Genomic DNA, 27,193 nt, shown 5'->3' with positions numbered 1-27,193 from the left:
TGAAATATACAAATCTAAAAAATGAATGCGGCCCGACGTTGAGAACTTAACAAGTTCTTCCATAGAGGCTAAATGGCGAAGGTACAAGCAACAAACATGGTGAGTCCCTACATGTTTGTTTCTTGCATCTTCGTCATTTAGCCTCTGAAGAAGAATTTGTTAAGTTGCAATGTCAAGCCGCATAAATTTGTTTAGGTATATATTATCTTAAGATATTATACAGTTCTCGACACAAAAACAAATTTTGAAAAGCATAAAAGTGGAAAGAGACAGAATAATGAAAATTAATTTTTTTTTTAACAAACTGTCACATTTCCAAAATTTATTTTCTGAGGTCATCACAGCCTTGATAAAATGTGACATATTCTGCCATGGAACAAAGCACTCACGGTCAAATTCTAAGCAAGACAAATATCAATTTACAAGACTGGCGTACAGATCTTTTGCGTTAGAGCCATCTTATAATTCTTGCGCTTTTAACATGTAAACACATGGGTAGACCACATGTACATGTATTGATACTGAATTAAAAATTACAAAAACCCCAGCGAGGGTTGCAGAACGCAAAGGCTCTATTGAGACAAATAGCAATAAAACATACGTCTGAAAACACAACAGCGTTTCCTTTGGACATTTAATAGAACTGCCAAAACTTAAAATATACAACCATAAATACCAGCATGCAAAGGTCTTTAAATCAACTCCATAATGAACTAATGAATCCTATGAAATCTAAGCCATGATTAAAAATAAATTGAACCTTTTGTAATTCCACTGTTGTTATTCAGTAACATTTCTATTTTAAAAAAGTGTACTTCTCCAAAAGTATATGATAAATTTCAATTATTTTCCAGGAGTTTTATATAATGTTGACAGTATTTCTGCATGTTACAGCCAATGCAAAATTTAATGAATAATCTGGCTTGAATGTCTTCCAAAATTGAGATAAAACCAGTAGGAATGACCCAACACTTAAAAAAGTTGTCAAAGTTAATGTATTCTATTTAGCCATTTCAATTTACCATAATTTAACGAAAATTCAAGAAAATAAATTTCTAAACAAATCCCAAATGCAAAGACAGTTATGAATCTGTAAATGACAATGACCGTGTTTTACATAACATACTTTTTTTTTTTGTAAGAAGAAACAAATTACTTCTCACATGAAACTTATCACAACCTTTACTGGAGTGTTAATACATTTTGCAAAAAATTTAAAAAATGAAATGTATAAGGTGCTTTTTACCCAAATAAATGGCAAGAATTATGGACCATACCCAAAAATAATTGAAAACCAAAATATGACAGGATTTTGAGACAACAATTGGTTAGAGAATTTCACCCAAAGGCTTTTAAGTAATTTTTAGTAATATTTTTTTTTTTAATTTTGATGAAGCACATGCGCATAAGAAACTTCACAGACAGTACACACGACAAATATTTTGCTCTTGTCTTATCGAGTTTGATTCATTGTTATCATTTTTTTGTTTTTGTTACCATCAACTTCGATCATTATGATGCATACAATTTTGGCTTTTGTTTGTATTTATTCATCAAACACATTCACTATAATATAAATAAATTACATTATTCCTTCAATTTCGGTTTTGTGAAACTAAGCAGCCACAAGGACATCCGTCATTTTGAAAATATTTCAAATTGGACAGCAAGGATTGAATGTTCCATGCAATTTCTTGCAAATTAATACAAGATTCGGAAGCATGTCAATACATTTACTGTGACCGCTATACATAGAAATAACTGTAATTAAGGTTGTTTTTGATGGAACCGAAGGTCCAGCTTAGTGTCCTCTTACTGAGTCACTGACTGACCTCAGACAGACCGACTGACTGCCTGCCTGACTGACCGAGTCACCGAGTGTAAATAATGACCGAAACCAAGACTTTCCAAAACCAGCTGAACAGGTAAACCCTAATCTTGTTTCCCTGTTTTTATAACGACGTGTGACAGAGTTAACTCCTGATGCGTTGACTCAATGACCCAATTCACCCACAAATTACAGGACTGTATAACAAACAGGAGGGCCGCTCAACAAGATCCAATCCAAACAAACTACTTGACAGATAAGATCGACAGTACCCATTGAATTCAACTACATGATCTTGTCTTGTTTGGGCAGAAGCGGACAAGTAGTTCAAAGTCCGAGTCTCTATTCTAAAGTTGGCCAGTTATCTGTACTGAATGACTTCTACTTAGATTACCATCACAGCACTAATTTGTCTCTTCCTGAAGTGGAGGGACGAAAAAAATAAGATCACCCACAGGCTATGAAAATAATAGTTAAAAATAATTCAGGACTAATCTAAATTGACCTATCGCGGTAGAATCGCGTCAATGCAGCTAGTGAAATATTGTCCAATTACATGATGTACAAATGAACGCAGAACGCGCAAATTCTGAGACAAAACAAAACTAAACGTACAAAAGTTTCATAGGGTTGTCTAAGGGGCGTGGCACACTCGCAAACAGCGATAGGTCAATTGCCATACATGGATGAAAACCTACATTAAATGTAATAATTTAAAACTGGATGATTGAATAGAGGATTACTTCACGAATTTGCATATTCTGTATTTAATGAAAACCAATGGCATATAGTCCATAGGAGCATCAACAAATTGGGAAATTTCTAGCTGCACCAGACTTTCTAAAGTTTTGTTTCTATTTTTTTTTTCATGACGAATGTGGAAGGAAACAATGAAGTAATTAGCTGACCCAAGTAAAACTTTTATGCCTGGTGCATTGTGCTGTGCCTTTCATTTTTTTTCAAAACCTACCCAGTAGGGTAAACCATTGTGCTAATGCCAGCCAATTGTCATTGGCTGATATTATCTCATGCATATTTATGAGCCTGGGTATGCATTCATTATGCATATTCATGACCCGGGATATTCCATTTATTATGCATCTATTCGTGAAACAGGCCTTAACAGGGTACTCCAATTATTATTCATATAGGTATTTCATTTATCTTGATCGGATACGTTGTCCTAAAAAGCAAGCAAAGTGCCATTGGCTGACTGTGCCTCATGCATATTCATGAGTTGGGCTATTCCATTTATCTAGATAGGTCATCCTCCTCAGCGTCTGCAGTCACTGCCTTGATGTCAGCTAGCGTGCGGACAAACCGAGACCACTCGTCGTGTCTGGGTGTGGCAAGACTCTGTCGGGGAAAATAAAACAAGAAACACTTATCTAGTGACTTTCTTTAAAGGTAGAGTATATCATTTGCAGTTATCCAAAAAGTAACTGAGGAAATAATCGTTGAAATGCATACTTGGTTTAAAGATAGTAACGGCACTAAACCTCCCTGTAAAAAAATACTTTCTGGCATGCTGTCATTTTTGGAATTTTCATTTTCAATTCAGCGAAGCCGTAAATGGGTGCGCGCAAATGTAGACACGATGCACACAGGCGCATGGTTGCTATAATTCTTCGGTTCAGTGGGTGACATGTGTCCCAGACGCTGATTGCTGGCACATTTCAAATCATGACTCGGCAAACCAAGATCCTACAATATTGTTTTCTTGGAATATACAGCATTCACTGAGCTAAAACTTCATCAGGTTAGTTGTTAAGCACCCTTCTTTCGGAAAATGCCTCCATAATTGCCTATTGATTTATTGTCCTTTCTTTCTTATCCATAAGATCTACATGTATAATCTTAATGATAGTATTTATTACTTGACTTTGTTACATTGTTTTATAAAAGTTGCGGCATTATGGATATAAATGCTGATTGAATTGAATTGATTTTGAACACTTTTGTTGCTTCAAAGGAAAAAATGCACAAATGACAAATGATCTTGACTACCTCAAAAACCACAGGAGCACTCAATAATTTGTATGAATCCTTCAGTGAATACTTAATAAATACAATCTCATACAATGTAGTTCAGGTGCTTGTGTAATGGATTCACAATCAATAAAAAGAAACCTCACAGTAGCTCTCAAAACAATTGAACAGAATATAAAAGCATCAATTTTTGAGGTCAAACCTCTGTGTTATGAAAACATGCTCGACTGTTGTTAGTTTGATAGGTTAGTAGAAACCAACTTAAAAGCAGTACCTGTGGACTGAGGCATTGGACATGGGTTGCTCACGGGAGTGTGCTAAGTCTTCTACAGGGCATTTTGTGAAACAGGACGAGGCCAGCCTAGTAAAGCTGTCCCAGAGTGCACCATTCAATTGATTGAAAATGGCTGTTTAGCGGAAACCTTTTTAAGCATGTTAGTCTACACGATGGGCCGTATTTTGCCCATTCGTTAGAGTTATCGGAAAATCCTGTTTCAAACTCTTGGGCCAAGGTGAGACTTAACCCTTTCAACTCAGCCCTGTGTAAAATTGATTGCCGGCAATCAAAATTTTCAAAATATTGTACTTTGTGTTTGCCGCCCACTTTGGACTCATGTTTGATCCCATTTTTCAGCTTTATAGACTGGCTACCCAGTGGTGTTGTTTGCTTATGTATGGGAACGTTACGTTTTCATAGGTGAAGTGAGAAAGACGCCAGACCTCTGTTGTATACCGTGCGTGCTTTGCGATTTGTCTTGTGACGTTTATGAATTCAAGTACGCTTTTGTCACCTCTTTTGCCCTAATTCCTGCCGAGATCTGCCCGGGAAAACTCCTACTAAAATCTTGGATCTTTCATTCAAAATGTTTTATTGCCTAGCTCAAAAACTTTCAGATGGTACATAAGTTACCCAGACATGATAAAAAATACTACTGAAAAGAGTGCAAGAATTTAACTCAGTCAAAAAAACCCTCCAAATTAGGGCTGAGTTTAAAGGGGTTAAGCAAGCCTAATTCACCATTGACGGGGAGTCAGTCAGTCAGTCAGGTTCAAAGAGGACTTCACGCTGCCCTCTGGAACCAACAAACACCACAACAAGAGTCACAGCCATTCCAATGGGCTCCACCCAGTGCTACCCTGTGGGTAGATCTCCATTTGCCGCTCTGCATGTTCCAGCCGCGTGTGTTTTGCGCCAGCGCATGAAAGTTGGACTTTTCACACACAAAAAATCACAGCTGTGATTGGTCAAAACGTCATGGGGCAGGGCTTAAGGGTGAACCCTAGTATAAAAACAGGTGTTCAGGCTGACGGACAAATTGTCATCAACATGTCATCTTTCCTTTTCTTTTCAAGTTTTGGTGGGTTGACCATTGACTTTTTTGGGGAGAAATTCTCACCCGAAGAACACCATCCTTAAAACAAATGGTGCTTTCCAAACTGGAAAAGCAGACATTTTGAAAAAGGATCCCTCCACAACATGGCTAAATAGCGTCCTTTTCGGACCCAATTGCATCCAAAGTGCTCAGAATTGGAAGCCCCAAGTCCAGGCCAGAGGTTCATTGCCATATCTCTTCAATTCCCCAATTCCATGGCTCTCGGAACTCTCTAATATAAAACAATTGGAGTGTTTAACTTTTACTCATGAGCTCGGCGAACGGATTTTGGGCCTATTTACTGGGGTGTACCCTTAATGACTCAATCTTAACTCATCAATAGAAGTTATAAAGAAGACCTAGGACCAAAAAAAAAAGCATTCTGAGGAATTTCATGAATTCAGGTAGTGATAAATCAGTCAAAAATAAAGTGAGTTGAAAAATTAAAAAAAATTAATTTGTACAGAAATGGAGATAATGGACCCCTCTGTATTTGATCATAAGCCCTGCCCACGTCACATTTTTCACGTTCATGCGTAGACAACAGAGCGCCCTCTACGTGCAGTAGACTGGTTCTTTATTGTCATGTCTGGTGCCTTACCTCCCCCACATCGTAGACAAAGACCCTGCCCTCCGCGTCTCCGGCTGCTATCTGCTGGCCGTTGTGAGACCAGCGCACACGGTTTGCTGCAGGCTGTCCGTCCAGAGTCACACTGGCCGTTGGCACCTGTCAACGACACAACAAAATTAAGAAAATCATCAAAGAAAAATCACGATGGATGATAAAGACGAAAACTTGGATTGATGAGCCTGTACTTCTGAACCAAGTCTCGTGATGTTACAACAATTGATCTTAGGCCAAAAAAAAAAAATACTAGGTCTCTGGTCAGACCAAAGTTCCGGGATTGATGCGGCGACGCGTTTTTTGGGGTTTTTTTTCTTCTTTTATTTTTTTAAGCTTGGATTGTACAGACAAGGTGGGGTACTATTTTTGCTTTTTTGTGTCCTCATGTACATTGGTGTCCTCCATAATTTGCCTTGGTGCCCTCGATCATTTGCCTTGGTACAATTTCTCATTCCTCAGGCATGCAACTGGAAGGTCACACAAAAAAGAGGAAATTCAAATTTTTCCCAGACTTTGTAAAGTGTTTTTCTATTTTCAATGACACACATGGGAGGTCAAAAAAGAGGAAATCAGCTGATCCAAGGAAAAGTTGCATGCCTGATTCCTTGGTGCTCCTTGGTACAAAAATTTGAGGAGGTGCAGCAATAGAGGGCGCTGTTGGAGCTAACGCGGAAAATTTTGGGAAAAAAGGATTGAAGAGCATGATTAAAATCGACGCGTGCGCTGACCAGAGACTGACAATTTTTGGGGGGCTTTATATCTAATTATTCCATTACATATTCTGCAAAAATACAATGCCGTTACTGCAGTATTTAACAATTGTTGACTGCCGTGATGTGGGATATGACGTTTTGAACACCCGAGAGCCGCATATTCGCCTCGGGTGCTATGCACCCCGAGGGTGTTCAAAATGTTATATCCCACATCACAGCAGTCAATAATTGTTTTGTTATACCTCTGTCTTGGATTCTTTGGATTTTGATTGTCAACTCACATGCATGTTGCTTGCTAAACAGCTGATTGTCTGCTAGTTCACTGCTCCCACTCATGTGTGAAACATGGTGGAAACAGCGCGGGTACCAACGATACAAGCATTTCACACCGTACGTAACATACGTACAAAGTCATAGCACACTCCCTGTGGGATATCACATACGTGATATCCCACAGGGCCGTGTGCCGTGACTTTTTATAAACCCAACACATGATCGTTCAAGGCCAATGAAAATACAGTTTTCAAGACAGAGGTATAACAAGATTAGGTGGCACGCCCCATCATACATACACCTACAAGTCATACATTTTGGTTGTTTTTTGTTTCATTGCTTAAGAGGAATGCAGTCACGCGGCTATCAATTGTCTTCTGATTGTAGACATGTAGAAAGTGTGTTTGGTTATACTGGCCAACACACTAAGTTTTCCAGGGACGTCGTCTGCATATCCTCAATACAATTTATAACGTTCAAAGAATATCTTAAGTTTGAAATTAAGGGATAATGTTCACCATATATGGGACATTCTCACATTCATTAATATTCACAATACTAATAATCAATAAAAATAGAAAAATAGTAATATGTATTTATAAAGTGCATGGGCCAATGAAACATTCCAAAGACAATCTTAGCTCCTTGGGGAGTACATGTATACAGACCGATGCTGCCATTTTGGCGCAAAGCAGCTAAAATCAATCACAATAACAATAACCATCTCTAGCCTCACAGGTACCCATTTACTCCTGGGTGGGGAGAAGCAATGAGTGACAAAAGTGCCTTGCCCAAGGGCACACGTACTATGACCCCAGGCTGGACTCGAACCCACAGCCTGCAGAATTACCCGCAGACCACCAAATTCAATGCTCCAGACCACAAGGCCATGGCACTCTACCTAACATGACAATAAAGTGAATGTTTGTTTTACCTCCGTCTCATTATTGAGATTCCACAGGTCCAGCTTGCCCATCCCATCCACGGTGGCAAACAAGGCAGGGTGGACCGGAGACCACTGCACATCATACACGTAGTCACTGTTGTCCTCAAACGAGTACAGTGGCTTGGATTGCTACGGAGAACAAAAATCAAAACAAAAAACAATAAAGGTGGTGTACCTTAAAGATGACGAGGGTAAAATTACTGTTGGACATCACACATTTTCTGACCTTTTTAACCCTAACTTCCCAGCATGGTTTACTAGGAACCATACCCATCCTGGCATATTCCAACCATATGGGAAACTGCGCACGCATATTTCTGACTTTGATTCTGGGGGTGTGCCAATCCAGTGTAAAAGACTGTCAGTTTAGGGGTACTGTACCCATCCTGACAGATTCCAACAAAACATGCCGTTGGGGTTTGATGGGTTGAGTTCTGTTAGGGTTAATAAGTATTTACCAACAAAAAGGGATGGTCTAAGTCAAATTGTTTTGACAACAAGAGTTTTCTATCCAAAGCCGCGTTTCAATGCTAGCTCTTATTTCGTTATAAGATGGAATTTCCGTCGGGGTGATGTAAATTCAATATTTTGTTTTGCCCTTCACCGACGTATTTTATGAACCCTGCATACTCAGTGTTGTCCGGTTTGCACAAAAAAAAATTCACAAGTTTATTCGAGAGAACTCGAACCCAAAACCTTTTGCTTACTCGATCTTAGCCATTTCATGTCTGACCTTGAAGCCAGTACTGCAACCAAACTACTTATAATTTATTTGTATTGCCTGATGATTTATGTTGATTTCACTTGACATAATAGTGACTTGAGTTTCAATTGACTAGCTCATACGGCTACATGGGTCATTCTTTAAATCTAGGGTCCAAAGTGGGACATTTTTCCTGTCCCTGTTACCTTGGTACTTTGTAATTTATTATTCAAGAATCATTAAGAATTACTTCAAATTATTATTATTTTTTGGGGGGTTGGTAGTTTGCTAAATCGTAAGAACACTTGGAAGACGACTGCATTAACCCTAACCGCCCCAAATCCTTCAAAATCGTCTTTGCCAAAGTGGAGGAATTTGGAGGATTGCGGTTACATGGCAAAAGTGTGTTATTGATTTCGTAGGATGCATTTTGTCAAGGTCTTGGGCCAGACCTTGTGTTGTTTTTGCTCAGCCATGCACAAACAGAGGCCTGGTTTATGCTTGAAATCCTCCGTACTGCTCCAGGATGTCACTGGCCAAGCCTCAACATATCGACAGTCACTGCTGCAGTATTTTGCATGATTCAAGCAGTGCTTACCCCTCCACAGACCATATTCAGGAAATAATGGAGGAATTTGCAGGATTGAGGCTATATGCTATTTTTCCATGAGGCCAATTGGAGGATTTTGCAGGATTGAGGCTACATCTTAGCAAAAAGGCCTAGGGAGTTAGGGTTAAAGGGAATATACAACATTTGCAAACATCGAAAAACAAAACTACCAAATTTTTACGAAATACCTTATTAGAATGTTGGTAAATGACAGTCTAAAGCATCCTGTAAAATTATGGCACCTGGTGTGAAGCCATTTTCAAGAAAAGTTGTATTTTGTATCAATTTCCAACGGTGGTTGGCCGACCAGCGTTGGAAAAACCTAACTATTTTTCAACTACTACTCCAAATTTACCATATTTTTTCAGTCCAAATTTTGTTTGCTATTGGTTACAAAATCATGAATGGGTGCAGGCCAGCTAGACTGGTTTCCTTACCTTACAATTTTCCGGCATCTATAAATTGATCCATTTCATCTTTAGTGAAGTCAGGGAACCAGACTACTTAAGCATTTTTTGTTTTTCTTGGTTTTTCCAGCATTTTTGAACACAAAACTTCAAACATGTCAGTGTAACAATATTTGATCTATTATACTAACCCCTCAAATAGTTCATTTTTTAAAATTACAGCAAAAACCAATGATGTACATTCCCTTTAAGGAGAGCATCATTATTATAAAATCATGGATGTCAGATGTAACAGGGACAGGACAAAAAGCGGACTCCACCTTTATAGAATGCCCGACATAAGACTGATGAACAGTAACAAGGCAATATGCCTTCATCACAGTTCATTTGAATAGCTTGTGACTTGGCTTGGGACTGGAGGCCTTGTGATGGACTTGTGAGGGTTCAACAACAACTCCAGACTACTCACTTTAAGGCTCCATAGTTTGATGGTCCAATCAAACGACGAGGACAGGAAGAGATGAGAGAAGTCCAACTGTCCTTGGACGTGATGGCAGTCAATGCCTGTCACTGGACCCTGGTGTGCCTCATATGCTTCGTTAATACCGGCCTTACTGTGGGAGAAAATCAATCACAAAATACCTACATGAAAAGGCTACTGTCAACAAGGGATGGGTATAAGATTTCCAACTTAAAAATATAATGCAAAGATTAAATGTGAAATTCAATATTTTAAAATGTGTTGTCATGGCTTCATTTACATAACAAATATCAACTTCTTTTGATAAGATTTGGAAACATTCGGATGACCAAAAACAGGCAAAATGTATATAGGCAAACCCATTGGGCAGTGAATCAGTAAGAATGGGCGGGCCATCACCGTGTTATGGGTAAGTTTTTTTTATTGTTAGGGAAATTAGGACCGAGTTATGGGGACTTTCTGCTGTCCCCATAGCGTGCTTCGGTCCCCATAGTACCATGGGACAACTCGTGTGTAGACCCCACAACTACGGAAAAAGTATGTGTGTTCATTTGCTCCCTCTTCATTATATATTCAGAACTGTCTAATCATCTTTTTGAATTATTTGAATCAGTTACAACTTCGTCGTGTGCCCGGCAGAAGGGCATATGTGCATATGCCCTTATGCAATAGCGCGCAATCACCAAAATGTTCCCAGCAAAAGGTCATATCCAAAAAAACTGCTCCTATTTTAATGAAATACAAACATTTTTGTCAGAAATTAATACAAGTTGCTCCAAATTTTATGATTCATACGTGCGACAAATTTAAAATTCGTATGATTTACATTACCTGTTGGAGAACATTGGATTCATGATGCGCGCGGAGGAACAATGGAACCTTTCAATGCAATTTTCGTAAAAATGATTTTTGAGTCAGAACGCTTATATGCCCTTCTGCCGGGCACCCGACGACTTGATCTGTTTGACCTGGAACTGGAAGGGCTACTTGTATCCTTACTTGAAAATCAGAAGTTGGGTCCCAACCTCTCATGGCCATACACACTCATTTTCCCTTAAGTATATATGTGTATCTGGCATGATGAAACTTTGCATTGAGGAGATTTCAATTTAAGTTGAGGGAAAAAAAATGTAAAAATAGGTACAGTTACTTTAAGCCATCTTCAATAAATGGTTAATCGAGGCAAGAATTTTCCCGTTATCTTACCTTCCGTGTCTGCATGCCGTGTAGACAGACCCATCCTCGCTGCCAACCACAAAGTTATTGACGTCATTGCTGGGGAATGTCATGCTAGTCACAGCCACTGACTTGGACTGTTTGTAGTGTAGCTCCATACTGTCCTGTACCGCCAAAAAAAAAAAATCACCAAAAGAACAGACTGAAGACAGTGTTATATTAAGCACGAGTTAAAGACAAATGCATTTGTTGAACTGATGTATAGTTGGAGGTTTTCAGAAATTTTCGAAAAAGCATGGAAAGTAGACTATTTATTTTGGATTTGGCAAGACTGGTAGTGCAAGCAATATTATTATTACAACTCATGTATATTCTTGAGCCAAATGAACTTCTCCTATTGGTCTATGTTCCAAGAGTAGTAAAAAAAAAGTACTTTTAGTAAACTTTCTGACGCATGATGCGCATATTCCAATCCGGTACGTAGTACTATTAACTGATACCCTAGGGTTAGCTCCTCGACTTCTAACTATGCCATTGCAGGTTATGTTGTTAGGGGAACCATCCTGAAGCCTTCTGTTAACTCATGAGAATCGTGATATTTGTGTTCTTGGGCAAGACACTTTACTACAATTGCCTCTCTCTGCATCCAGGAATATAAATAAGTACCTGCTTGTAGAGACGACATTGTACTGATCTTAACTGCTGCATTAAAAATGATCTCATAGCTTGATGAACATGGGTAATAATTGTGAAGCCCTTTTAGATATTTGTGTTAAGCGTCACGTAGTCACATGATTATTATTTTTACGAGATGTACCTGAGGTTGTGAGAGCATATCCAGACTCCAGGAACACATCTTGCCATCGGTTGATACGCTGATCAAGTTGTGTGCATTCTGGGTGCCCACAACATTCACGCAGTACACTGGGTGCTGTGGACGAAACGATCACAATAAAAACCAGTCATACTCTAGTCAAACAGTTATAGTTCTGAGAAAAAGAAAATAGCTGAAAAACTATTATTTTTTACAAGGTATTGTTGTTCCCTTTAATTTGATACCACATTTGAGGTTATGGTGCTAGTAATTTTGAATCGGAATTGCCCACTTGTATTTCAGCGGATTAGCGTTGCATTCCATGGGAGTGTGTGGCTTCTCATCCCTAACTATAGGAATGTCCATGCAATAAATGTGGGGCATTTTCTTGTTGTGATTGGTGAAGTTTTTCGTAGGGTATAGCAACAAGAACAAGGCAGATAACCCACCTCGCCAGTGATCACAGCGCATGGAAGGAGATGGCAACTGTCCAGTGACAATCAGTGTTCATTTTACATCATTGTACGCTATTTTTCCCATTGATTTGATGAATGTTTACTTTGGCTTTTAAATTTGGTTTTTCAAATTGTTGTTGCCTGCAAATTGCAGCCCAACGATGATGACGCCGCCATTGTAGTAGAGAATGGGTTAGCAAGAAACAAAGCATGGTATAGAACTCACTGTATGTGCAGCTGCTGATAGCGGTGACCGCTGGACCGGAGTGCGCTTGGTGCTACGGTTATCCCACAAGACGATCTGACCAGAGTAAGTTCCCCCAATCACAAGGTTTGGATGGAAACGGGCGAACGCCGCTGACATCACTGCAGACTACAGACAGAACACAAAGACACTAACATGATCGAATGAACATCCACAGTACTTCAGTACAATTAGGGCCCGTCTCAATTCATATCCGTGACGAGTTCTGGACAAGTTGCGGACATTTTGTATTGGGTATAACTTGCAGTATTCTGAACAACTTTCCTGCAATCTTCCCGCAATGAAGTTATCAGTATTGGTGAGTCAAGCAGTTGCTAATGAAAATGTCCCCGGAACATGTCCAGGACAAATGCCAAGCTTCTTTCGGACCAAGTGAATGATTCTACCTGCAACTTGTCCAGAACTCGTCCTGGGTGTGGGTGAGACGGGCCCTTATGGAATGTTGCATTGAGTGGTGGTCATTCTAAAATCATGGCCTTTTCTCTTATTTTACAAATAATAACCGCTTATGTACAGGGTGATTTTTAGGAGAATTTGAGGAAAAACCTTCATTGCATGTTGCTCTATTACAAAATGTCTTAAGCACTGCATACTCAGTGCTGTCAGTGCGAAGCAGGGCTGTCAGTGGGCTTGTGAGATCAGGTTGGCGCAGTGGTTACTGTCTTCGCCTTCCACAGCTGTGATCCGGGTTCGATTCCTGCCCAGACCACATGTGGATTGGATTTATTGATTCCGTGGGTTTTCCCAAGAATACTCTTCTGGGGTTTTCCTCCCACCTCTAAAACTGTAATTTCATCTCACTGTCTTCTCTCTACAGGTTTCTTCAGGCTTGCAGTCTACAGTGCCTAGGATGCTTTTGAGGAACCCTTGGTTTCATTACCAGCAATAATAATTAATAATAAAACATAATTTGTAAGCTACCTCGGGTGAGACTCAACCCCACCACGTCCTGCTCACTAGTACAGGTGTCTTACCACTCAGCCACCTAGCTTGCCAGGGTAGGCTGGCTGGTGATGAGGAGTTCTTGACAGCATTTCTTACCTGGAAGTGGAAGACAAACTCTGGAGAAGCCTCCTTAAATTTCATGTTCCACACAAGGGCCACGCCATCGGGTTCATGGGGAGATTCTTCATTGTTGTTGTAGGATCCAACCACCAGCTCTGGGAACTACAAAGGAAATAATATTTGAGAGGGAATTCATAAATATCTAATACAGTTTACCCATTCCTATTGGTCGAGAGCCATCTAGTGGCCGGTCTTAAAGGGATGCTAAAGACACGGCTGGCTGGTCTTAAACACTTTTCCAGTGTCACATGAAATTTGGACTCCCATGAAATCCGGTGCCTTTTAACTTCTCATTGGTTGAATGTTCACGTTCCTCACGTATACATGCGCAATACTACCAGTGAATCAGTATGTCATAGTCCGAAATTCACACTACATCAGCCCAGGTGTGTTGTGCGTGACATCGCGCAACGTGGCAGTACCTGAGATGACCAATCCAGTGAGGTGACGGTGCGGTGACGAGACCAACGCTCATCAAAAAACTGATAGTTCAGAGATAACTTGGCTCCTGCATCCTTGTCCCTGTAAGAAGAAAAAAGAAAATACCATACAGGAATGATATCCACACAATTAGAGATGTGTTTTGTGCATGAGGCATGTGAACAAAAGAAGGAACATTATTGAATCGGTTTTAAACACCACCTGAATAAATCCCCGTCATCTGACTGCTGGGTCACTGATCACTGCAAAAATACACAATCAGTGCTCCATCAACCAATAGGGTTTTCAAATTACACGCGCACCTGTGTGGCTTGCGCACGAAAGTCGCGCCACTTCAGTAATGATGATTGAAGGATTTTGTCCAGACACTTACCCTTCGCCATCCTCGTCCCCTTTGCCTCGGTAGTCAATGAAGATGTTCTTGTCTTCCGTCAACGCTCTCTCCACCACCTTGGTGCTCTGACTGAAGAAGTTCAAGAACTCCTCTGATGCCAGGATCTGATCAATCTCTTCCTCAGTCAGTTCTTGTACTGTAAAAGTAAAAAAAAAACATTCAAAAAATAAATTTGGAAATCTGCTCAAATAGGTTTTTTATTGCTGAAACCTCATATGGTATGTTTCAATACTCCAGGTGGGCACTGGAGCGTAAATTGTACAACAACAGGCCGTGCCTAACGGCCAATTCAAGTTCAACATACATACGGTCAGACTCCACAGACCTCTAGGACTTTGTGTGTGTGTACAAAAGGCACAAGGGATTAGCATGTTTAGACCTCACCTGCTGGCGAGTCAAGGCAATCTTAAAGGGAATATACAACATTTGCAAACATCGAAAAATAAAACTACCAAGTTTTTACGAAATACCTTACTAGGATGTTGGTAAATGACAGTCTAAAGCATCCTGTAAAATATGGCACCTGGTGTCGAGTCATTTTCAAGAAAATGGTATTTTTGTATACATTTCCAACGGTGGTCGGCTGACCACCGGTGGAAAAACCTAACTATTTTTCAACTACTGCTCCAAATTTACAATTTTTGTTCAGTTCAAATTTTGTTTGCTATTGGTTACATGTTCATGAACGAGTGCAGGCCAGCTAGACTGGTTCCCTTATCTAACAATTTTCCGACATTTATAATTGATCCATTTTATCTTTAGTGGAGTCAGGGAACCAGACTACATAAACAGTTGTGTTTTTCTTGGTTTTTCAAGCATTTTCGAACACAAAACTTCAAACATGTCAGTGTAACAATATTTTGATCTATTATACTAACCCCTCAAATAGTTCATTTCTGACAATTACAGCGTCAGCCGTGCCTTTGTATCAAAACAACCAGTGCTCCGACGCGGACTGGTTAAAACATGAAATGTAGAGTCACAGTCGCAGAATATGTTAATGTTTGAAGTGTTCAAACCTTTTGGTTCTTCTTCTTTCTCTTCTTCGGCTGGTGGTGCCTCAGGAACCGGAGTGACCGTGGCCGGTGCTTGACTCAATGGCATCTCCTCGTCATCATCTGTCACACAAACCATTACAATCATTACAATTCATTCCTTGACTTTATGAAACTTCATACAAAAAACCCTTTGAAGCTTTAAGGAGATCTATGACAGCTACAATGTTCTTTCAAAACTTCCCCCCCCCCAAAAAAAATCCTCTATCCCACAAAAAAAACACTACAAATCTGCAGGTGGATTTTGAAGACTTGGGAACGGTAAAGGTCGAGGGAATGCTGCTAAATGGATATATAGGGATTGTACACATACACCATTACTCATAAACAGCTTAATGAAGGGAAGCATTTCAGGTTATGGCAAACACAACTTTGCTTGTCCTCACCGATGCATCAACGGAGGCTGGTAACCTCTAATTTCTCTCAGCTCTTGAGACATTAGGGACCGTTAGAAATGGTGCTTGTATAGGATATGACTGCAGCAAAATGGTGATATAACCAGCTATTGTTTTCCGAGGAGCATACGTCTCCCATACGCACACCATTTCTAACGGTCCCTATTACGTTTGACCAACTCCCTAGGGTCAAGTCTTCTTTGTGCGCAGGTGATGTTTGCATTCCATGCACACGCATTGATGATGTTGGTAAGCTACCCAGAATGCTTCGTGAATCTTGCATTTCCTTCACAGAATTTCTTGTGAGACGTATTGTGACCAGCATCCTTGGATATCATTCTAAATGAGCAAATTATATACATCCAGCACCAACACTTTAACACACTTTGGATGGAATAAATCATGCCACAGACAATTTAATGACAACTTGCCTCACAACTGACAACTTGCCTCACATTCTAACTCAAAAGAAAACACGAATACAAAGTGCTCTGGAATGCATGTGAACAAAAATGCCTTTGCAAATGCCTTTTTTTCAAATCTGCATACTGCATTTCAAAGCATATAGAGCTGTATTAAATTACTAGAGCGCTAACTCCTCATTTTTGCACTCGGAGTTGCGTTGAATCCTTCCTGCGCGCAGACATTTTGAACTCATGTGCGTGTTTGTAGAAAATAATACAATTTAAATAGATGGAGTGAATTTTGAAAGTGTACTCTAAGTGCAACGCGCAAGAACAACATACACAAACAACTTATTGCCATGACGGTTAAAACACATCACGGTAAAAAAAACATCTGCAGCGGATGCGCGCACGCATTGCGTTGTTTGCGCAGAGTAAAATGAAATGCTCATTTACTGATTGTGCTTTTCGGTCTTGGGCGTATCTGCTTCGATAACGCACCTGTATAGAATAAAAATGCAGATATGCAAAAAGCCCTACAAAATTTAGAGTTTTCCATAGTTTGTGCACAAACATGGATGCGCCCAGCAGGCATCACTTTGTGTATCAAGTCAGTGCTCTAGTACTTTAATACAGCTCTATGATACTGCATCATCTGACATCATGGACAAATCCAACTCGGATGGATGAAAACTCGTTCGATGTTCACTAGGATAACATTCAGTTCACTCTGAAATGCATACAAGCATCAACCAACATGCAGATCATGCTCCCCAGTTCACTTTTTTATTTAACCCTAACCACCCCCAACCCTTCAAAATCCAACTGCATGTTTTGTTGGAATCTGTTGGAGTGAGTACTGCACTTGGTAAACTGATTATGCTTTACATGGGGTCAGGCAGGCCACCATAATCAGAGTCCAACAGTTTGTGTGTTGAGTTTACCATATGGTGTTGGATTTTGCAAGAGTGGTGACGGTTCCTAGTACATCACTCAAGGGGTTAGGGTTATGAGAATAAACTTAATTATGTGTATTCTTTGCAATGCAATCCTCCTTGCAAGCTCTCACGAGTGGTCAGAGAGCCCCATCATGCACAGTGTCTATAGGTCAGGGCCATAGCCTATGTGCATGTATTCAACCACATCCTGCAAAACCAGGTTTGTATGGACCATAGACATATAATAAAACCTAGACACGACATTTGCTATTGCGCCTGTGAGCAAAATGCTGCGCGTATAGAATAACTTATGAAGTATGCGTAAATCGAAGCCATATGCATTACATTCGCGCATCGCGTAATTAAGCCGCGTGACGCAGCCCGTTTTGCTCACAGAATTCACAACGTAAAAGCAGATAATGTCGTGTCTAGGTTTTATTATATGTCTATGGTATGGACTAACTCGGCGAACAAAATTAGAAGCCATTTTTTTGAGGTGGAACCAGGCCTGCGCTCAGGTAGTACGCACGCACTCCCCTTCCACCAATAGGATTACCAAAGTGTGCGCGTGCCTCGTCTTTAAGAGCGCATGTGGCATGCGTGCAAACATGGTTCCACCACTAAAAAAAATGGCTTCCAATTGTTTGACGAATTAGTGTATATTTATCCTTTATTTTGAGCTTATGGTAGCTAAAGGTGAAAAGCGGCAAATTCTTTGAATCCTTAAATCTTGAATCCTTAAATAGTGGATTGCATTTCTGAACCTTATATTTTGCACACTTAAAAAAAAAAAAAAGGCACTGAATGTTAAGTCCTATTTTAGTTCATTAAATTAACTCCATCACCAAATCAAAACTCCATCTCCAAAACCAAATCAAAATTTGCACCAAATTGAAAAACCTTCATTCACCAATTTCCTTCAATCGTAACACTTTAGAAGCAAGCTTCTTCCCAGTCCCAAAAAAGGACAAAATAAAATGAAATAAAGTGAATCACTTGTGTCATCACGCACAACAATCTCATATTCAACTACAACAACATGCAGAGTGCATCATGCGATTCCAGTTGGACCATTATACCTTCACTGTCTGATCGATCTGTGGCAAGCCAAGTGTGTGGGCATAGCATTGGTGACCACAAAAGAGATATCCAAAGAAAAATCACAGAGACGCAAAAATTAATGATATACACTGGAAGAGAAAGAGGTGCGCACACACACACACACATTTTGTTTCCGTAAACAAATACAATTTCAAATGGCAGATATAATAGTAGGAATGACATCATGCATAGTGGATGTATTTACAAATCTAAGAAAGTTCAGATATTTTGTTGAGACTTTAGGCATTCGGCATTTGCAACAAAGGATGCACACATTTTTAAGCATATTTTTTGCAGCGTATCGTTTGTAGCAGCTTCAGATATGCGTGCCGCTTTTCTGGTGCAGCTTTTGAGGAAAACTTGATGCTTTTAAGCCTTGTGCTTTAATTGTATTTAGTGCAATGGCAGCTTAAATTTTTAGAAGAAATTCCACAACCTGTGAATTAAAATTTCACATCCCAAATTTCTTGGGAAATAAATAGATATGTGTTAAATACAGTGTTAAAAACCAGTTTTGTCCAAACAGCCGCCAAATTTCACCCATCAGTGATAAAAGGTTGTTTAGTAGCAATCACGAGGCACAAAAAAAATCACTGCACATTCACAGAGGCCCCTTAAACTGGTGGACACATTTTTGCAAGTCATAGAGAGCAAGGCTCCATGGAGGTTATAATTCACAGCTGGCCCAAGCTTCCACCACGTTACGGTTGTGTGAGCGTTCGGTGATTCTGTACCAGATTTGTCCAGTCACAAGTCCATCACAAGCCCAATCACAGGGATGCTTTTGTGGCAGATTATTGGAACATTTAGTACGGCAGATAGGTGATGGGATTGTGCCTTTGATGATACAAGCATTGAATTTGGCACAGAGTCGGAGTATGTGAGAAACTGTAAAGGACTCGACATCACTAGTACACTGCAAATTCTCACTAGTTAAACACATTCGATTCCGGCAACTTTCGTTGTGAACATTCTGTGCTGCAAAATTGGCTTTACGCTCGCATTTTCAGAGAAACTAGCCGCTAGGATGTGTACCCACCTTCCTTGTCCTGCGTCTCTGTCGGTGTCTGAGTCTCCTTTGCGTATGTCACTACCTCCTTGGGTGGGAAGCCCATGATGGTAGGCTTGGACCGTCCCAGTTTGAGCTTATGTCTTGGGCTGGCACTGCAAAGGGATAATTGAGACTTTCGATATTGCACTTAGTTGGTTTCTCTGTGGTTCATTTGAGAAATTCGTAATAGAAAGCCGTATTCTCTTTCAGTGATCCCCGTTTGTTATAACCCCTAGGTTTGCAGCATTGCTAATGTTGCTAGCATTATGACTTTGGGTATGGTCCCTGGCTACATGGCTTCTGACTAGCACTCCTTGAACAAAGACATTGACAAAATGGTTATCGCTAATATAGGTCTGGATATCCGGTGGTCACAGGTGCAAACCCCGCTTCAGTCAATTTCTTTGTTCAATTTTTTAAAAACAAATTATAATGTACCTAGTCAGTTTCCCGTCGAGGTTTATTTGAAAAATATGTAATAATAATAATAATAATAATAAGTTGGGAGGCTAATCATCCTTACTCGCAGCTGGAATGCTAAATTGCAAAGGACGCGGCTACAACGTTGTCGGGCCGCTGGCACGTAAAGGCGCCTATGGCTGCCGGCCACATCGACCCATATATGACCACGGAGCACAGCCTGAGATCGAAAGTGTTTGATTTTTCCGGAGGGAGGAAAACCGGAGGGCCCGGAGAAAAACCCTCGTGGCACAGGAGAGAACCAACACACAACTCTACTCACATGCGATCCGCGGCCAGGATTCGAACCGTGGTCACCTTGGTGAGAGGCGAGCGCTTTACGCACAAGCCACCAATGCCACCCAAAACACACATTTCAGACTGGCATGCTAGAGTCACTCCAAACCAAATGATGATTAAGATTTGAATTCAGCACTTGAACAATTTGACATAATATCGTTGCATAATATCAAATCTGGACAACATAGTACCTGGCGATATATGGTGTCGTATCTGGTGTACTGGAGTCCTGACTTCCTCCATCACTTACAGATGATTTGGAAGGTGAGGGTGGCGACCCAGCTATAAAAAATAAGATTAACAAAACATTACCAGATACATGCTCATGTACTTTAACTTTGAATGTGAAATAACAGTTATATAATCAAAACCCTGTAAGTTTCTGGCCCATTGCTCTGTCTAAACATCCCCCTTATCCTACCCCCCCCCCCTCCCACGCACACCAAAAGCCAATATGGAATGGGGAGATTATCTAACAAACCGCAGCCAACATCTAAGATTTGACGAGCTGTGGCACTTACCAGATTGAGGCAAGCCTAACTCTTGTAGGAGGGCGTCTGCATCCTGTCGTTTCCTCTCCAGGTTCTTATCACCCGCCCCCGCTGCATCAGCTACTGCCTTGGTTGCATCATTAGCCTGGCAATCCACGGCAAAACAAAGAACATAGAATACCACAAATGCATTAACCTAGCAATGGAGCGCTGTGGTCCAATGGTTACTGTGTTTGACTCATGTGTGTGATGGTAGGCAGGTTTGAACCCGACAGGGGAACATGGTGATGGTGTTCTTGGGCAAGATATTTTACTACGATATACTCCATCCAGGAGTACAAAAGGGTACCTGCGAGGATTGAGATCGGATATCACTGATCTCGAAAAGGGTACCTGCGAGGATTGAGATCGGATATCACTGATCTCGAAAAGGGTACCTGCGAGGATTGAGATCGGATATCACTGATCTCGAAAAGGGTACCTGCGAGGATTGAGATCGGATATCACTGATCTCGAGCTACTGTAGGAGGCTGGTCTCGTGGTCTGATGTACACGGGTAATGATGAAGCACTTTAAGACTTTGGTATAAAGCGCTATAAAAGCACTATGTTATTAAAGGGAATATACAACATTTGCAATTATCAAAAACTTCCAAATTGTTATTTTTTCCAATTCTGTTCCAACTTGATCATATTTAGTTTGTCCGTGTTTTCTTTGCAATTGATTACACAACTGTGAACGGATACAAGCCAGCCAGACTGATTCCCTGACCTGATAATTACCCAACGTCTATAACTTGCCCAAGTTCATATTAAGTGGGGCCAGGGAACCAGACTACAAGATCATGATTGTTTTTCTTGTTTTTTTTCCAGTATCTACAAACCCAAAACGTCGTGTAACAATATTTGATATAAAATAATAACCCTCCCAATTACATCCATTTCTGAAAATTACAGCTAAAGCAAATGTTGTACATTTCCTTTAACCCTCATTCCCCTCAGCATTTTTGCTGGGAATCTTTCTGAACTCTTAAAAATGCATCACTGTGCAGGAACCCTGTGATACACTCGTTATACTGAAGAATCCAATTATGCACTGATTATGGATGCCAGCAGGTGGGTAGAGGGTACGTGTACTGAATCGTGTACCAGTAGCTGAATCATGAGTGGAAATACTGTGGGGAGGGGAACATTGAAAATTCCCCTCCTTAAGCCCCTTACAACAAACCAAATCAAGCTCGAAATAATCTCTGAAGCTGCGGGCCAATGTGTTCATGCATGTGTGACGTGATTGTGCCATGTATGAGTAGTGTTTTCAGTACAAACATCAGGTTTTGGACCCCAATGACCCAATTTTCCAGGACTGCATATATTGGTAGGCGGTCAGTGGAGACCCATTAAGGGCCTGAGGGACGAGGTGATTTATAGCCATGCAAGGCTGTTGGTGACGTTTGTTACTAACCAACTAACCAACGAACCAATTAACGGAGAAACACGACCATTTGTTGAGCTGCTCAGCCAAAGCTAAAAGTGTATGTTAGAAGGTGTAAATGTATGTACATACATGTAGATGTATCTTTTTCAGTGTGACAATACATTTAGTTTTGTCAACACTTAAATTTACCTACAATGTATGGCACATTCCTAAAACATTGTTTGATCTTGGGCAAGTTTTTACTCCTACAATTATTTGCTATTACAGCCTGTTGTACATTTCACTTGTATGAACCTACCATTTGAACATTTTCTGTACGTTTTAAAATTGTGTGGAAAATGTTTAGCTTGCACTTTGCAGAGACAATATTTGTACTACAGCAAAATGGGCTGATGTTTGAGCAGGAATGGATCGGACAAAGCACGTTACATGGTCATGACAACAACTTCAGACAAAATTACCACCTCAAGTTTATTTAAAGTGGCATTCCACTGCTGATTTTGCAGCTCTTTCTGTGTGAAAATAAAACAACAGAACAACAATGCACAAGAAAATTCAATACAACAATTAACATGTATTTTCTTATCAGCTCTAAGATATTCTAAAACCCTAACCATCAAGGGTATTTTGGCCAGAAACCCTTCCGAACATTCCAAACACAGAAGACCTCCCATATGTTTTGTAAACGATTGCCAAATTGGGGACCTTTGGGAATTGGGGACCCTATTGTCCTCTATTGTTCAACGTCCCCTATTGAATGCAGAAACAAACTCAAGCAAAACTTGCTTAAGTGACAAGCCTGACCAGTGTAGCAAGATCCAGCAAGTCAAAAGTCCCAAGGCTAAACTGCCTCAGAGTCTGTGGTCACTGAATGCAGCAAGATACAACTGTGGCATAGTTCAATCACGGATCCTCTACACAAGGATAAACGACTTCCAAAACTTCTGGTTAGAAGCGTGATAACGGCCTGTGCACATATAGAACAAACAATGCGCTCGAGCGAGACTAGACTTGGCACGCAACTGCAGTTGAATTTCTGTCAAGTCTTGCGTGATTGGGTTTCATGAAGGGGGCGCGCGCCGAGTCTCGCGCATTGTATGTTCTATATGCGCACAGGCCGTTATCACGCATCTAACCAAACCGTTTCGTACACATTGTACATAAGTCGTTTATGCTTGTGTAGAGGATCTGTGGTTCAATGGGATTAGCTCTCATTGATTCAGTACTTGACGTTCGTTAATGCACTAGTGTTGATAGCTAAATGCAACAAAGTGCACACGTACTTTTCCACCTGATGCAGTGTTGCGTCTGGCAGGGTTAGGGTCAAGATACTTCCAGAACTGTAAGGTTTTTCACAAAGGATTCTTAAAGACCAATTGAAAGTGATGTAGAAAAAAATTCTCGATTTTTTCCGACCTCCAATCTCTCCTGCCACGAAATATTTCACAAGTATTATCTTGATGTGGATTAGTACCTCTAGGGTGGGTTGAAATCCCTCAAATGTCAAACAAAAATGTTAAATTTTCCAGAATTGCATTCACCAGGATCGTAGGAGTCTCGAACTCGGCCGTCTGTAACCATTTGCCGTCGACTGAGGGCGCTTTAATTCTCTTGATCAACTACAGCTTGGCTTCCATTCCTAGAGGGTTTTCGTGCCTCACACGATGAAATGAAAGCCGCACTGTGGTTGGTCAAGAGAAGGTACTAATCCACATCAAGATAATACTTGTGAAATATTGAGGTCAAACATTTGGTGGCAGGAGAGATTGGAGGTCGGAAAAAATCGACAATTTTTTTCTACATCACTTTCAATTGGTCTTTAAGAATCCTTTGTAAAAAACCTTACAGTTCTGGAAGTATCTTGACCCTAACCCTGCCAGATGCAACACTGCATCAGGTGGAAAAGTATGTGTGCACTTTGTTGCATTTAGCTGAATTTTTTTCTGCAGCACTTTCAATTGGTCTTTCTGTAAGGTTGTAAAAAGCCTTACAGTTCTGGAAGTAGGGTCAAGAGGGCTGGACTTGATGTACATGTTCAGTAACCATTTTTGTTTCAGCCAAAACACAAACATAGAAAAAGTAAACACACGCTAATCACCAAGATGGGCTATGGGACAAGGGCGGCAAAAGTATATTTGTGTGTGGATCATCTACATGTACTAAGGGTTTGAATTCAGTACAGTATTTTTGACAGAATTTTTCTGATAAATCTTACCTCGCGCATGAAAGTACTTACCTCGCGCATGGAAGTTCGTACCTCACGCATGAAAGTTTGTTTCTAGTTTCTTACCTCCTTCTTCTTTTTTTCTTCTTCTTTGCGTTTCTTCTCCTCTCGTATTTGCTGAAGCCGCAGCTTCTTGCGTTCAAGCTCTGCTTTTCGGTCAGACATCACTCACGTACGAACATGAAGATTACCAACTCTAGATGTACAAGCCTGGCAGAATAGGTCAACAAAAATATTACTTAAAATGCGAATAGTTTATGGAGTTTGTCAGTTGCTACAATGGCGTCAGGATGCTACATTCTTACCGTCACTAATGCTGGACACAGCGACACATGCTAATTTTCCTGATTATGAAATCTAGACTGTTTTTGTTACAGCTGGTGCGTGTTAATATCACATCCTCCGATGCGAACTGGTTAATTGTTTCCAACAAATTTGAAGCCGGTGCCTAGGCATGCTAGGCCCGTGTAGGAAGGTTACAGCTCGTTTGGACTTTGGACACAAGTTAGTATTGATCAGAAAAACAGTTAAAAAAAATGGAAAGACGTTAGACCCAAATGTTAAAGTGTAGTAGGGGCCTACTCCTTCATTTTTTTGGTCAAAAAGCCTGTACGAGAAACTGACTGATTTTTTTTTACTTGGCCTTACATTTTTAATAGACGTCTTAACCAAATTAGGGTCCGTAGAATGTGCCTATCAAATGTTCCCCCCCCCCCCCCCCCGCCCCCGCTACCCCAGGTCCAATGTCGGGATTTGGTCACGTTTTTCATGCCCCAGGGTGGGGATTTTGGTCACTCAAATTACATTGTTAACATTGGGGTACTGATGGAAAGGCAATCACTAGTGCACTCCACATATGTAAGTCGGGGCATGGTCGGGGATTGTCACTTAAATTCTGCCCGAGGGGTGGGGATTTTGTCATTTAAAAAGTGACAATCGGTAATCCCCACGTCTTTGGTGGGGCAGCCCGGGAGGGGAGGGGTGGGGGAAACAATTAATAGACACATAATTAAGAGAACCTGAGGTGCATGCAGAGGTGGGGGAGCGACAAAACTTTCTCAAAAACAAAAAACTGAGGCGTCCTCAACTACACAAACCCCTGAAAAACGGCGATCGTGTAGTGTAGGGCCCCTGTTTTGTTTTGATCAAATTTAGAGTCAAAAATGTTTTTATTGCTCAAATTAAAATCACCTTTACAATCAAAAGCAGACTTTTCTCAATTCTAAGGACACCCGTTTTGCAATTTTGAAGAGTTTTTTTTTTTGGGGGGGGGGGGGAAAATCACGATTTTCCTGCGCGGTTTGTACCTTGTGATTCAGCGCACAGTGCGTGCTCACGGTACATCGCGCTGTGATTGCCATCTTTATTTTCGGGTTGCGTGTTGTCGCCGCGCAGTCATCGTCATCTTACCATGACCATGTCTTACCCCAAAATTTCCCCCCAAAAATCAAAACCCTGCCTTCTATCATTATCAATGACATAGGCCTAACTGTTTATTGAGATAAAATGTCGCCAACTACCTGTACATGTAGTTTGGTCAGTAATATTGGATTTTGTTCCCTAGGAACCGGGCCCTACACTACACGATCGCCAAACAAACTGCATACATGTAGCCTTCGCGTCGACACGAGTACGACTACTAAGACTAGGCCTAAGTAGTAGTAGCAGTACTAGGCCTAAAGTTGCTAAACTTCTGAAAATTGAGAAGAAATTTTAAAACAGACGACAATGAGTGAATGACAATTAACATCAATATCATGATCACTGAATTCTAAATAGCTGGCAATGGATTCTTAAGATTGATGCAGACATAAAATTGTATTGAAATCGAAATTAAAATTCTGTAATTTACAGAATCGCTTAATAGTCGAGCATTATTTATCGCGAAAAATAAAGTACCCACCCTTCTCAAACGACAGCAGCTGCACGGGATCAATATAAATGATTGTTCACGTAGATCACATATATTACGGGATGAGAATGCCTACGGTGGCCATGAGTAGGCGTAATTTATTTTCGCCCTTTTCAAAACTATTGCAGTAGCGTATGTGCTATTTCATCAAGCTTTGATCAAACATTTTTGAAAATCCCCAATAAACATGAAAAGCAAAACCTACGAAGAGTATACCAAAAAGAAATTTGGATTAACAGTATCGATACACGCAACCAGCCCAGCCGAGAAAATTGCATTCACGGCCACCGTGTACTGTGTCCAACCTGTATCGCATGTGTTCTACAAAAAGAGACAAAACCAACTGGTATAAAAAAAATCCTCGCTCTGCATTAATATGGTTTCCTTCGACGGACCATGGAGGTAGAATTAGATCCTGAGTGATTGACCAGTGCGGTAAATCTCTATTGTGGCAAGCGCCATATATGAACCAGCGTTGACGCAACTTAGTCCTCTCCCGTCCAAAAGTAAAAACAAGTCAAAAATCATACATTTCCTACGATTTTTTTTTCAACAATGATACTTCATGCTTTTCGAAACACCCATGTAGCTTTATTATGGTAGTGTCCATGTCGTACACAACTCCTTACATGGAGATTGGCGCGGCGTGTCGCGCGTAATGCGAGATGTCGCGCGTAATGCGAGATGTCGCGCAGAATGCAGCTGTGCTGGTGTCGTATGAAACTCTGACTCGTATGAAAATCAGACTCTTTTCCCCTTTTATTGGTTAAACCCTCTCACGTGACCGGTCCCTCTCCTAATTATCTATGCATGAGCATGCGCAATACCACCAATGAGTCCGTATTTCATAAAACCTTAATTCATGCTACAC

At 40.6% G+C, this 27,193-nt stretch overlaps 1 protein-coding gene across 4 annotated transcripts; it reads right to left on the bottom strand.

The window, feature by feature from the left end:
• Window positions 1-616: 616 nt before the first annotated feature.
• LOC119729636 (cytoplasmic dynein 1 intermediate chain 2-like) lies at window positions 617-26,970 on the bottom strand. 4 transcript variants are annotated; one of them, XM_038202288.1, is made up of 18 exons: window positions 26,314-26,665; window positions 24,477-24,620; window positions 20,783-20,897; window positions 20,453-20,543; window positions 19,491-19,615; window positions 18,430-18,447; window positions 15,578-15,676; window positions 14,538-14,694; window positions 14,146-14,245; window positions 13,700-13,825; window positions 12,620-12,766; window positions 11,942-12,055; window positions 11,155-11,288; window positions 9,937-10,081; window positions 7,736-7,876; window positions 5,792-5,917; window positions 3,073-3,184; window positions 617-3,039 (listed from the first exon to the last, which is right to left on the bottom strand). In XM_038202288.1, the coding sequence occupies exons 2-17, from the start codon at window positions 24,573-24,575 to the stop codon at window positions 3,080-3,082; spliced, it is 1,842 nt and encodes a 613-aa protein (XP_038058216.1). In that variant the 5' UTR covers window positions 24,576-24,620; window positions 26,314-26,665; the 3' UTR covers window positions 617-3,039; window positions 3,073-3,079. The 4 variants fall into 4 exon arrangements, with proteins under 4 accessions (XP_038058216.1, XP_038058217.1, XP_038058215.1 ...); XM_038202289.1 differs by lacking the exon at window positions 26,314-26,665 and adding an exon at window positions 26,862-26,970 and having other exon boundaries at window positions 617-3,184; XM_038202287.1 differs by having other exon boundaries at window positions 617-3,184.
• Between the last annotated feature and the right edge of the window lie 223 nt (window positions 26,971-27,193).

This window comes from Patiria miniata, unplaced genomic scaffold (assembly GCF_015706575.1).
Source record: "Patiria miniata isolate m_02_andy unplaced genomic scaffold, ASM1570657v1 HiC_scaffold_21, whole genome shotgun sequence".
Lineage (NCBI taxonomy): Eukaryota > Metazoa > Echinodermata > Asteroidea > Valvatida > Asterinidae > Patiria > Patiria miniata.
This window is presented reverse-complemented; position numbering and strand designations above follow the sequence as displayed.

Bases quoted from the DNA above. Each gene is read 5' to 3' on its own strand.
- LOC119729636 (XM_038202289.1), bottom strand. From the start codon at position 24,575: ATGTCTGACCGAAAAGCAGAGCTTGAACGCAAGAAGCTGCGGCTTCAG. The intron at 19,616-20,452 runs GTACTATGTTGT...ATCCCTTTGCAG, and splicing joins ACGACACCATATATCGCCAG to TGCCAGCCCAAGACATAAGC. The intron at 7,877-9,936 runs GTGAGTAGTCTG...TGTTCTCCGTAG, and splicing joins TCAAACTATGGAGCCTTAAA to CAATCCAAGCCACTGTACTC.